The sequence below is a fragment of the Myxocyprinus asiaticus genome, chromosome 48, assembly GCF_019703515.2.
Source record: "Myxocyprinus asiaticus isolate MX2 ecotype Aquarium Trade chromosome 48, UBuf_Myxa_2, whole genome shotgun sequence".
Lineage (NCBI taxonomy): Eukaryota > Metazoa > Chordata > Actinopteri > Cypriniformes > Catostomidae > Myxocyprinus > Myxocyprinus asiaticus.
In genome coordinates this window covers 2,627,577-2,641,086 of record NC_059391.1, presented here as the reverse complement: position 1 = coordinate 2,641,086, position 13,510 = coordinate 2,627,577, and the positions used below count along the sequence as shown (strand labels likewise).

General features: G+C 43.5%; 1 protein-coding gene across 2 annotated transcripts in view; it reads right to left on the bottom strand.

Moving 5' to 3' along the window:
• The window catches only part of LOC127437228 (anoctamin-3-like), a 181,882-nt gene that overhangs the window by 9,593 nt on the left and 158,779 nt on the right, over nucleotides 1–13,510 (bottom strand). For both annotated transcript variants that reach the window (XM_051692036.1, XM_051692037.1), the window contains 3 exons: nucleotides 2,945–3,090; nucleotides 2,621–2,773; nucleotides 1,279–1,426 (listed from right to left, as the gene is read on the bottom strand). In XM_051692036.1, the coding sequence (XP_051547996.1) occupies nucleotides 1,279–1,426; nucleotides 2,621–2,773; nucleotides 2,945–3,090 (447 nt within the window). The remainder of the gene's footprint in view (nucleotides 1–1,278; nucleotides 1,427–2,620; nucleotides 2,774–2,944; nucleotides 3,091–13,510) is intronic.

Genomic DNA, 13,510 nt, shown 5'->3' with positions numbered 1-13,510 from the left:
CAGAGTGGGCACCTTGAGACCCTCAAGACTGAGCGTGAAGTTTTATATTTATTTAAGATATTTATTTGTAGATTTTTATGAAAAGGGCACATTTTGTTCAGGTCTTGTGGTGTAATCCTAAGAAAACTTCTTGATATTTTTGACTCAAAAATTCATAAAAATGTCTTTAAACACTAACAACTAAATTTTTATTAATTTACTTTTCTGCTAAAAGTTTTAAACCATTTGCCCTAAAAATAAATATTTTTGACTTAATTTAAATACTCCAGAAGAAGCGCAATTTCAGTGAGTGTGTTATGAGACGTTATAAGCAATTCTTTTTACTTACACTAATGTTATGAGTTTTGTAATTGCTATCAAGTGCTGCTTTTCTCTTTTTATGTGACTGTGATAATCATTTGCCTCAATTCTGATTCACAGTCTGCACAGTTTGCAATCAAATTACTGTGTAATTTGACAATTTCTTTTACAAAAAAAATGTCAGGTAAATATGCATTACAATGTCACTCTTCATTCCAGCCCACATAATAATATTATCCATTCCATTTATGAAAACCGCGGTGTTCACTGCAGTCTCCCATTCATTCCTATGGGGAGATCCGCAGAGCTTGTCAGAGCGAGCAACCTTAACCAAGGGGGGGCGGAACTTAGCGAAGGGTCAATTCACCCCTCAATTTCATTTTTGCCCCTTAAAATTTTGCCCATTCTTAACCAAATTTGGGTCAGAAGATCTTTGATTTCCAAAGAAATTCCTTAAGCCTTATGAAGTTGAATTCAAAGAAAAAGAGCCAGGTTTTCCATGACAAAAGAGTCATGGAAAACCTGGAAATATCAGGGAGTTTTAAAATGGTGTTTTCCAGGCCCGAAATTTCTAAAGCGAATACATTTTTCTATTTATGCTCTGCTCTAAAATATTTAATCACCTAAATATTGCTCTTGGTTAGAAAAAAAGTAGAGCTTGTTCACAAGCCATAGTGATGTACGATTTGTTAGTGAATCCTTCTTGAGTCTGTTACTTTCAGTTAATTGTTCGAAATGGTTCACAAATCTGTGTCTGGTTTATTAGCGAATGAGTCTGAATCAAAAGACTTGGAAATGAATTGGTCAAAAAGGGTGGGAACCCTGAAACTGGAAGTAAGGCTGTATCTAGGCTTTATTCTCCTAAAATCACCACCAGGGATGATAACAAAATCAATCTACAGTATTTGACCTACAATGTACAAGACATCAATGTTATTGGCCCTGTAATTGCTACTTGCAACTATATTAAGATCTTACTTCTCATGCCGGTAACCTCGGTCCACACAGGGGCCATATTTGAAAGCATAGACAAAGCGAGGGATGTAGTCCGAAGTGATGGCAATGACGAAGGCGTTTGTTATGACAGCCACAACTCCAATTCCTTCCAGGATACCATGCCATATACCTAATTAAGCCAAAAACAAGCAATCAAATTAATAGTGTATCTAGTCAATTAAATAACAATACAGTGGCCCAAACACTGTTTGGACACTCAAGCCACACTTAAAAGTTTCTGAATGTCATTGCATTGGATAAAAAATATGAAAGCAAATGGCATCTGCAAACAAATGGTGCTATAGCTTTTCTCAGAACTAACACCATTTTTGCAACTTTTAAGCAACTAGTGTTAAGGTGATTTGTGGTGGATGAAGTCAGTTCCACTTAAGTTGATATAGGTGTCATAGAAAAGTAACTACAGTTGTAGTTCACTCATGACAAATCACAGAATTAGTTTTAAAGTATTATTATTAGTGCTGTCAGTCGATTAAAATATGAAATCGCAATTAATCACAATTTATCTTAGTTACTCACAAAAGTGCTTAAATTTGGCTCTATATATACTTATTTCCCTGTCAAATGCATTTAGCTCCTTCTTAGAAAAGAAAAGAATATGTAACAATATTTTTGTATTTTTTTTTATTATCATTACCCAAACAAAGTATTCCACAACATAAAGACATAAATGCATTAAAATAGCACCAATTCAAGTAACATTAAACATTTTCCTAAATCTAAGTGGGAGGTTGACTAACTGAAAGAACTCCAATACGTTGAGTATTCATGGCAGATTAAATAATGCAATTTCACAGGTCCCATCTGGGTTTGTTTTGTACAAAAAATATGTTCAAGAGGTCTTTTTTCCATCACTTGATCAGTGTAATGACACCGAGCGGACACGTCGCAAAGGTTCTGCCCTATTCCAACCACTGTTCAGAACTCACACGGAGCTGAATGAAATGTCAAATCAGTAAACGCGATAAAGAAATGTTAACGCGTTAAAATTTTTTAACTAATCGCATGTGTTAACCGTTTATTTCAATAACTTTATTTATAATGGATATTAAATTCCAATTGGTTGGCTTGGTCTTGGTGGACTAGATCTGCTCACACTCCTGTTGCTGCTGCTATTTTTCTATGAGACCAGTGAAAATCTTTTTTCAGATCTTTTTTGGGGACAGTGTACACCAGGACAAATAATGTTAATCAATGTAATTACTGTCATTTACACAACAAATTACCCAATTAAATGCTCTTGTGTTTTGAAATGTTGTTTAGGTTGGAATAAATCAACAGGTTAATTGAGGTCAAAAGCACTGACCGATGTCAGTAGCGCGTGCAGGCATAGGTCTTCTCCACTGCGTGACAAACTTGTAGGCGTCCAGTCGGATCTCAATGATGTTGTTAAGGAGAGCGAGCAGAGGAGCCAGAGGAAATGCAGCTACGAAGATAGTAGTGAAACCGAATTGAAGAACTGTACAGAAGAAAAAACACACTGTCCAAACATCAACATATCTATGCTAGAAGCAATGTAAAAAGCTCAAATTATTATCAACAAAACTTGTGCATGCAGAGTAGAAAGCTCTGTTGAAAGCACAATTAAATCTCACATAAGAAATAGTAAACATTATCGAGGAGAACTCACCCATCTCCAGGTACTCATCCACCAGGCCATGCGCGTTCATGGGCTGCAGGTTCCAGTCTCTGTCCCACTGTGGCAGCTCTTCTTTACTGTTATTCTGCTCTCCTGCGCGCTTCATCTTACGTCGAGACCACCAGTTCTGTAGCAGTCTGGATAATGATACACAACACACATTGACCTAAGTTGTGGAAGTAAAATAGCAAAAGCCTTCCATTTCTTCTCAGATATTCAGTATCATAGAATGCACAATATTTTGTATGCTTAATTTTAAAAATCACGACAAAAATGATGGGTTTCTTCAACTTCAGGCACTTTAAGCTCTGTGGATTTCTAGAAAGTAGTCTTGTTAAAACATTTTTCACATTTGATTTTTTTTTATTTGTGCACTAACAATGTCCATCAGTGTCCCACTACACTGTACACACACACACACACACACACACACAAAAAAAATATATATATATATAGCTGGTAATATATAAATGTTATTAGAGGTTAAATGGTTTGTTATGGTAGAAATTATGCCACATCTGTGGGACAGTCATTATTTTAGACAAACTGAAAGAAATCCTTCTCACATAAATATTGAAATGGTTTATTTCACTCTTTGTTTAGATTATCATGGTTTTAAACATGTAATAATTTGTATTTTTTATAATGGATTTTCATAGTTTAATATTGAAATCTCGAAGACTTCCTGTTATGGTTGCTGTCGGCACGTTGCTCGTGTCTAGCCTGCTTAGCATTGCTTATTCCTCTACGTTCATCCTTTTATCCTTAATCTTTGCCATTTTACTGCGTGCTTCGTTTTTTTTCCGCTTTTCTACTTTTTCAACTGTGTGTATTTTATCACGTGCACCCGTTTTTCTTTTTTTCAAATTGTCTACATCTTGCATTTCGACTACGTGCATTCGTTTTCTCCTCTGTGTTTTACATGGATTACTGCACCAATCTCAAACCTCTGCTGATCAGGAGAGCAAACAATTATGTGAAGGATTTATATCGATCTCACATCAACAACTACAACAACAAACAATTGTGGTAAGTCATGGAATCTGCTCATGTTATCGCTTCCTGCACTGCATGCCACATGTTTACTGTAACTTCTTCCATCAGCGGCAAGGGATTTACATGTGATAAATGTAAGGAATTAGTCATTCTGATGGAGAAAGTTAATGAGTTAGAGACATGCATCCAAACACTAGTAGAGGTCAGTGAGAAAGAGAAGCTGGTAGATACTGTTTCAGATGCGGATAGTACAGCAAGCAACACACACACACTTTGGTTCCGGCTGTAGAGCCCCAGCAGCAGGGCATTTGGGTGACGTCTCAGCGGCATACTCAGCAAAGTGACACCACTCTCCCATTCCTGTTAGGATTTCCAATCGATTCTCCCCACTCAGTAATGCACCCACTGAGAATCATGTTGAAAGCGCCCTTGTTATTTGTGATTCTATTGTAAGGAACATGCAAATAGAGACTCCATCCACTATTGTTAATTGCATTTTTGGGGGCTTGGGTATCTGACATCAGATCAAATTTACAAGTGCTAGCTAATGCTAAACATAGATTTTCTAAAATTGTTATTCATGGTGGCACTAACGATGTCCTGCTTCGCCAGTCGGAGATTACTAGAGAAAATGTTAAAGGCCCCCTCCCTGCTCGTCATGGTGACGAGGTTTATAGTAGATTAGTGTCATTGAATGGCTGGATGTCTGAGTGGTGTCCAGAGAATAGCATAGGATTTATAGACAATTGGAAGAGTTTTCAGGGTAGACCTGACCTCCAGGGAAGGTGCCACTCTCCTCTCTAATATTTGGGTCATAGTCTTAATAGTGATTGTATTTGACTAACTGGGGACCAGGTCAGGAAGCAGACAGAATGGCTTAACCATCCGTCTGCAAGCTGCCTTGAGACGTCACACAGGTCACATAAACTACAACACATAGCGACTGTATCACCTAGATATCATATAGAGACTGTGTCTGTTCCCCAATCTACCAAACACAAAACTCTTACTAAATAATTTAGAAAAAAATTTGATTAAGGTCAAACTTGAAAATAACAAAAAATTAAGATAACATCATATGAAGGTAGGGCTACTTAACATGAGATCTCTTTCAACCAAAGTACTAATTGTAAATGAAATTATTACAGATCATAGTTTGGATGTGCTCTGTTTGACTGAAACCTAGCTTAAACCAGATGAATATATAAGATTAAATTAGTCTACTCCCCCAGGTTATTGTTATAAACATGAGCCTCATCTGAAGGGTTGAGGAGGGGGTGTTGCTACAATTTAGAGTGAAGTTTTTAGTGTTTTGAACTAATAATGCTTAATGTGACATCATCAGATATAAATAAAAAAAATTATCTGTTGTCTTTTGCCCTTGCTACAGTATATATATATATATATATATATATATATATATATATATATATATATATATATATATATATATATATATACAGTTGTGCTCAAAAGTTTGCACACCCTGGCAGAAATTGTGAAATTTTGGCATTGATTTTGAAAATATGACTGATCATGCAAAAAAAAAAAAAAAAAAATATTTAAGGATAGTGATTATATGAAGCCATTTATCATCACATAGTTCTTTGGCTCCTTTTTAATTCATAATGATAACAGAAATCACCCAAATGGCCCTGATCAAAATTTTACATACCCTTGAATGTTTGGCCTTGTTACAGACACACAAGGTGATACACACAGGTTTAAATGGCAATTAAAGGTTAATTTCCCACACCTGTGGCTTTTTAAATTGCAATTAGTGTCTGTGTATAAACAGTCAATGAGTTTGTTAGCTCTCACGTGGATGCACTGAGCAGGCTAGATATTGAGCCATGGGGAGCAGAAAAGAACTGTCAAAAGACCTGTGTAACAAGGTAATGGAACTTTATAAAGATGGAAAAGGATATAAAAAGATATCCAAAGCCTTGAAAATGCCAGTCAGTACTATTCAATCACTTATTAAGAAGTGGAAAATTCTGAGATCTCTTGATACCAAGCCAAGGTCAGGTAGACCAAGAAAGATTTCAGCCACAACTGCCAGAAGAATTGTTCGGGATACAAAGAAAAACCCACAGGTAACCTCAGGAGAAATACAGGCTGCTCTGAAAAAAGATGGTGTGGTTGTTTCAAGGAGCACAATATGACGATACTTGAATAAAAATGAGCTGCATGGTCGAGTTGCCAGAAAGAAGCCTTTACTGTGCCAATGCCGCAAATGACAACACCTTGTCACACCTCACAGTTTCTGGCACACTATAATTTGGAGTGACGAGACCAAAATAGAGCTTTATAGTCACAACCATAAGCGCTATGTTTGGAGAGGGGTCAACAAGGTCTATAGTGAAAAGAATATCATCCCCACTGCATGTTGGTGGCTCACTGATGTTTTGGGGGTGTGTGAACTATAAAGGCATGGGGAATCTTGTGAAAATTGATGGCAAGATAAATGCAGCATGTTTTCAGAAAATATTGGCAGACAATTTGCATTCTTCTGCATGAAAGCTGCACATGGGACGCCCTTGGACTTTCCAGCACGACAGTGACCCTAAGCAAAAGGCCAAGTCGACCCTGCAGTGGTTACAGCAGAAAAAGGTGAAGGTTCTGGAGTGGTCATCACAGTCTCCTGACCCTAATATCATCGAGCCACTTTGGGGAGATCTCAAACGTGCGGTTCATGCAAGACGACCAAAGACTTTGCATGACCTGGAGGCATTTTGCCAAGACGAATGGGCAGCTATACCACCTTCAAAAATTTGGGGCCTCATAGACAGCTATTACAAAAGACTGCATGCTGACATTGATGCTAAAGGGAGCAATACACAGTATTAAGAACTTAGGGTATGAAGACTTTTGAACAGGGGTCATTTAATTTTTTTCTTTGTTGCCATGTTTTGTTTATGATTGTGCCATTCTGCTATAACCTACAGTTGAATATGAATCCCATAAGAAAAAAAAATAAATGTGATTTGCCTGCTCACTCATGTTTTCTTTAAAAATGGTACATATATACATATAAAATGGTACATATGGTATTTGCATGCCACTACCCCGGACATACGGGTATAAAAGGAGCTGGCGTGCAACCACTCATTCAGGTTTTATGCTGTGGAGCTGAGACAAGGTCCTGCCAATTCAGCGGGTAGTTCAGCATTGTGGCAGGAGGGACACAATGTCTCGTTCCATCCATCAGAGAACGGAGGTTATGCAAGTAACCATGACGTTCCCTATCTGTCACTCACTCCAGGGAACATAGTTTGTGAACACTACTGGGAGTTAATGGCACACGTCTTCAGCTCAGGGGAGGTGAAAGGCGCTATGTGCAAGCGATACACCCGGCCGGCTATCCCGGGCTTATCCGCTTGTATTGCGTGCCACTATCCGGGACGAAACCGGTTTCACCCAGAGGTTGTAGAACCTCGCAAAGGTGTTGGGTGTTGCCCAGCCCACTGCTCTGCAAATGTCTGTTAGAGAGGCACCCCTGGCCAGGGCCCAGGAGGCCGCTACACCCCTGGTAGGATGGGCTCATAGCCCTATCGGGGGCGGCATGTCCTGGGCGTGATATGCCATAGCTATGGCGTCAATGAGCCAATGGGTGATCCTCTGCTTGGAGACAGTTCTTCCTTTCTGCTGTGCACCAAAGCAGACAAAGAGCTGCTCAGAGATGCTAAAGCTCTTTGTGCGATCCAAATAGATGCGTAAAGCACGCACCGGACACAGCAACGATAGGGCTGGGTCTGCCTCCTCCTGGGTAGCGCTCGCAGGTTCACCACCTGGTCCCTAAAAGGGGTCGTGGGAACCTCGGGCACATAGCCCGGTCGGGGTTTCAAGGTCACGTGAGAGTAGCCCGGACCGAACTCCAGGCACATTTTGCTGACAGAGAATGCTTGCAGGTCTCCTACCCTCTTGATGGAGGTGAGCGCAGTCAGGAGGGCAGTCTTCAAGGAGAGTGCCTTACGCTCAGCTGACTGCAAAACCTCAAAGGGGGCTCTCTGTAGACCCTAAAGAACTACAGAGAGGTCCCATGAGGGAACGAGACGCGGTCTGGAGGGGTTCAGCCTCCTGGTGCCTCTCAGGAACCTGATGATCAGGTCGTGCTTCCCTAAGGACTTACCGTCCACTGTGTCGTGGTGTGCTGCTATAGCGGCTACGTACACCTTCAAGGTGGAAGGGGACAGCCGCCCTTCCAACCTCTCCTGCAGGAAGGAAAGCACCGATCTGACTGCGCATCTCTGGGGGTCTTCCCGTTGGGAAGAACACCACTTAGCGAACAGACACCACTTAAAGGCATACAGGCGCGTCATAGAGGGTGCCCTAGCCTGAGTGATCATGTCTACCACCATGGGTGGTAGACCGCTTAGGTCTTCCACGTCCCGTCCAGGGCCAGACATGGAGATTCCAGAGGTCTGGTCGCGGGTGCCAGATGGTGCCCCATCCCTGAGAAAGAAGGTCCTTCCTCAGGGGAATTCGCCGGGGGGGGGGGGGGCTGTCACGAGGAGCTTGAGGTCCAAGAACCATGTCTGGGTGGGCCAGTAGGGTGCTACCAGGATGACCTGCTCCTCGTCCTCCCTGATCTTGCACAGAGTCTGTGGAAGTAGGCTGACTGGGGGAAACGCATATTTGTGCAGGCCAGGGGGCCAACTGTGTGCCAGCACATCTATACTGAGAGGTGCCTCGGTCAGGGTGTACCAGAGCGGGCAGTGGGAGGATTCTTGGGAGGCAAACAGGTCTACCTGTGCCTGTCCGAATCGACTCCAGATCAGCTGGACCACCTGAGGGTGGAGTCTCCACTCTCCCCTGAGGGTAACCTGCCATGACAGCACGTCCGCTGCAGTGTTGAGGTCGCCCGGGATGTAAGTGGCTTGCAGTGACTTGAGGTGCTGCTGACTCCAGAGGAGGAGACGGCAGGTGAGTTGTGACATACAACGAGACCGCAGACCGCCTTGGCGGTTGACATATGCTACCGTTGCCATGTTGTCTGTCTGAACTAACACGTGCTTGCCCTGGATCAATGGCCAGAACCTCCACAGGGCGAGCAGAATTGCCAACAACTCAAGGCAGTTGATGTGCCAACGCAGCCGCAGGCCCATCCACAAGGTGGCGGCTGCGTGCCCATTGCAAACGGCACCACAGCCCGTCTTGGAGGCGTCTGTCGTGACCACAACATGCCTGGAGACCTGCTCTAGGGGAACGCCTGCCCATTGAAACGTGATGTCAGTCCAAGGGCTGAAGAGGCGGTGACAGACAGGCGTGATGACCACGCGATGTGTCCCGCGGCACCATGCTCATCTTGGGACCCGAGTCTGAAGCCAGTGCTGAAGCGGTCTCATATGCATCAACCTGAGCGGGGTGGCCACCGCTGAAGATGCCATATGCATATAGGTGGATCTGTTCCACAGCTGAGCGTGCAGGGGCGGGGAGACCACCGCTGGAGCGCCAATACTGCAAGGATAAAAAGGTGAATGGTGGTCGTGATGATGGCTGTGCACACCAGGTATGTGACCCAGGGAATGAGGAAACCGCTCTTTTGCTGAACTGTTGGGTACCGCAGCCACTTGGGCATGCGGCGAAATCAAATGAAAAGGCAACAAAAGATTTTCCTCCCGGCCCTCCACTGGGGGATGGAGTGGTCTTCTTACCAGCTCCAAGGCAGTGGGTTTCATTGACCCTGGGTTGCCCGTCTCAGGGGTGCTTTGAAGCCTTTCGTGGGTTCTTGGTGGCCTGCCGTGAGATGGGTGGCATCTGCTTCCTGCGGTGGGCTCCACGCTGGGGCCGGGCCGAAGGGGCGGGCTGCAGTGGAGCCGGTGCAGTCACCGCAGGGGATGCCCTTGGCGACGAGCAGGCAGGGTGCGGGATCTTGAGTCGTGCCGGGGCAGGATATGCTGGATAGACTCCGTCTGATGCTTCACCGTCGAGGACTGCTGGGCAAAGTCCTCGACGGTGTCATCGAATTGGCCAGTCTGGGAGATAGGGGCAGCAAGGAACCGTGTCTTGTCGGCCTCACCCATCTCAACCAGGTTGAGCCAAAGGTGGCGCTCCTGGACCACTAATGTGGACATCGCCTGCCCGAGAGACCACGCTGTGACCTTTGTCGCCTGGATAGCAAGGTCGGTCACCGAACGCAGTTCCTGCATCAGATCTGGGGCGGAACTACCCTTGTGCAGTTCTTTTAACGCCTTGGCTTGGTGGACCTGCAGGAGAGCCATGGCGTGCAGGGCAGAGGCGGCTTGTCCAGCAGCACTGTAGGCTTTGGCCATCAGGGACGACGTGAATCTACAGGACTTGGACGGGAGCTTTGGGCGTCCGCGCCAGGTGGCGGCGCTCTGCGGGCATAGGTGCACCGCGAGCGCCTTATCCACCGGGGGAATCGCCGTATAGCCCCTGGCCACCTCGCCATTGAGGGTAGTGAGGGTGGGGGAGCTGAGAAATCGGGACCGGGTAGTAAAAGGTGCCTCCCATGATTTTGTCAGCTCCTCGTGCACTTACAGGAAGAAAGACACTGGAGCGGGGTGTGGCTGCTTGAGCGGTGCCGCGAGCCCAGGAACCAGTCATCGAGCCATGAGGGTTCGGGGGAGAGCAGAGGGTTCCACTCTAGCCCGACACTCGCGGCCGTCCGGGAAAGCATGTCCGTCATTTCCGCATCAGCCTGTGACTGGGCAATCATCCCTGAAGTGGAGAGCCCAGCTGAGGCTTCTGCGTCCGACTGGACAAGCCCGCTCTCCGATGCTGCGCTCGAGTGCTCATCAGCTTTGTGGGCTCCGAACAAGAGGTCGAACTCGCCATGAGACGAGCCGGCGGACTCATCCGGAAGCCCGATCAGGGCAGACAAGCGTGCTGGGGAATGGGAGGTCCGTGGGGGGATACCCGGCGGAGGCGGTCTCATTGGGGTCCCCAAATTTCCCCCAGTGCTAGCCGCCCTGGCCTCATACCCGTAGGTATAAGGAATGATGCGGGGAGCCGCTGGGGTTGCCATGGTCATGTTCTCGCAGTGAGTACATGAACCATCCATGAACGCTGTCTCCACGTGGGTCGTGCCCAGACACGAAAGACAGCGATCGTGATCGTCTGAAGTTGAGAGGTAACGACCGCAACCAGGAATAACACACAAATGGAAAGACATCTTTAAAAAGATGCATCTTTAAAAAGACGTTCCATGTGTGGCGCTCTTTTAGAGAAATATACTCTTTTAGGGAAATATACTCTCTTTTTTCTGCCGAAGCGCCCAGGGGCGTTCTCTGCAGTGCACCAGTGCAGAGGAGGGAGAAGCCGCTGAAATGCGCCGTCAGATCCAGCAGAGGTGAATGAACAGTCAGCTCAGTAAACATCGACCGTTCGGCTCCGAAGAGAAAATCTGAATGAGTGGTTGCACGCCAGCTCCTTTTATACCCGCATGTCCGGGGGAGTGGCATGCAAATACCACTCGCCAATTTTCAATGGCCTTTTATCAAAGAGCAGAGGTGTCTCGGGTTCCCAAGAGTGACCCCTAGTGTCACTACATCAACACAACGTCGAGTGAGTGACAGATAGGGAACTAGAAGTTACTGTGGATAGAGCTTTAATTGTTGGTGACTTCAATATTCACATAGATAAGTGCTTCCCAACCTGGGGGTCGCGACCCCCACTAGGAGTCACCAGAGCTTCATGGAGGGTCACCAAGCGTTCTCTTTTGAGGGTAACAAGAAGAAAATAATTGAATGTGTGAAAAAGTTACAATTATTTTTGTAATAAAGCACAATCAAATTAGGGCCATTTTGAGTATTTTAATAATATTTAATTGTTTATGAGATAAATGAAAAGACATGATATACTGTATGTCTAACATAGGCTGCTTTTAAGGTGCGCATCTCGCCAGAGTAGGTTAGGATGCAGGTTTTTTTTAAAGACGTGGCAAAATTGCTTGTTCTATGTACAGTACTGAGAAACGATGAGAACAACAGGCTAGCTAGCCAAACGAAAGGAACGACTATGGAGAAGAGTAAAACATAAGTGGTAAAAAGAAAACAAGGGTTTATTTGGTTTTATTTATTTATTATGATATATTTGTATTTAATTTGGTTTCATTGAGGCAATGGACAAAGTGAGAATTAAGCGTATGATTTGTGGTGAAAGACCAGCAAATAAAACATGAATGAATAGACTGGATTGAGTGAGATACAGTTTAACAGCATTTATTCAACATTTCTTTTCAACATTAACAAATGGCCAATTACAAGAGATATGACACATTTCAGTTAGTTGTACTCTTTCAATATAACCTCTGATATTCATTCACGTTTTTTTCATGCTACGCTGGAGAGAGTGCGTTGTGCCACTCCGTTTGAATGTGCAGCTGCCGCAATCTGTCACACAAAGCATTATAGAGCATCAAAACTATATTTAAGGTTTAGATTTCATGATAAAATTGGCATAATTTGAAGGCTGACACTAAAGTCGAGTTTCTCCAAAACACTTGTAGGGCTTTACTGGTTGTTTGGATCAGTGTTACTATCAGAAATAATTAATAATTATTTCTTTAGTTATTAATTAATATTTAAATTAATTAATTTAATCTAACTCATTAAAACCTCATATGGGGCTCCAGTAAATGTAGTGTGCTACGTTTAGGAGCGGGTTTGGTTATTAGCAATAGTTAATAATTATCAAAGATAATTATTAATTATTAAAATCAATAGAACATTGATGAGAATCAATGTTAGCTTTTTTAATCCTTTAAATCAACAATTATCAAAGATAATCACTAATCATTAACATCGATGAAACATTAATTAAAATTAACACTAGCTTATTGATCATTCAAATTCAACAATCATCAAAGAAAATTATCAATTATCAAAAATCAATAGAATATTAATAAGGATTAACATTGACGGGGCACCACCCTGGAATCAGGGACTAATAACCAGATAGTATAACAGTCTCAATATTAGATTGTTTCTTAGGAAAATCGACATCTGAAGAATATCCATTTTCGGGAAGAAAAAAAAAAACAATGAATGAAGTCTTGAATCCGAGCACTGACATCCCGTCAGCATGACACAGGTGTATGCAAAACAAACCAAAACACTTCTCTTTGTAATATAACAAAGTTTATTTATGCAGTAATATCAATTCATAATTAATACAGTGCAGTCAATAAACTTCCAACTTCCAACTACAAACTAAACAGTGATATGATTAGATATGGAAATCAAAATAATCCTATAACACATGAGGGTGTGTGTGTGTGTGAGAGCGAGTGTGTGTGTGTGTGTGTGTGTGTGTGTGTGTGTAAGGAGGGACGCGCACAAAATGGCGGACGTGACTCTCGTGGAGAGTATGTCACGCGAGACTTCCGGCCAGAGAATATGAATATATGTGGGCAGAGAGAAACCAGTCAATGGCGTCTACCAGTTACCGCGTGTATCTGCTTCTACGATAGCTTAGGGACAAAGCTGAGCTTTATCATGAAGCTATCTACTAGCCAAAAATGTGTCCGAGAATGTTTGTGAGGGATTGCGCATGCGCGCGAGTGTGTGTGTGGTTAGTAAGAGAGAGAGAGAGAGA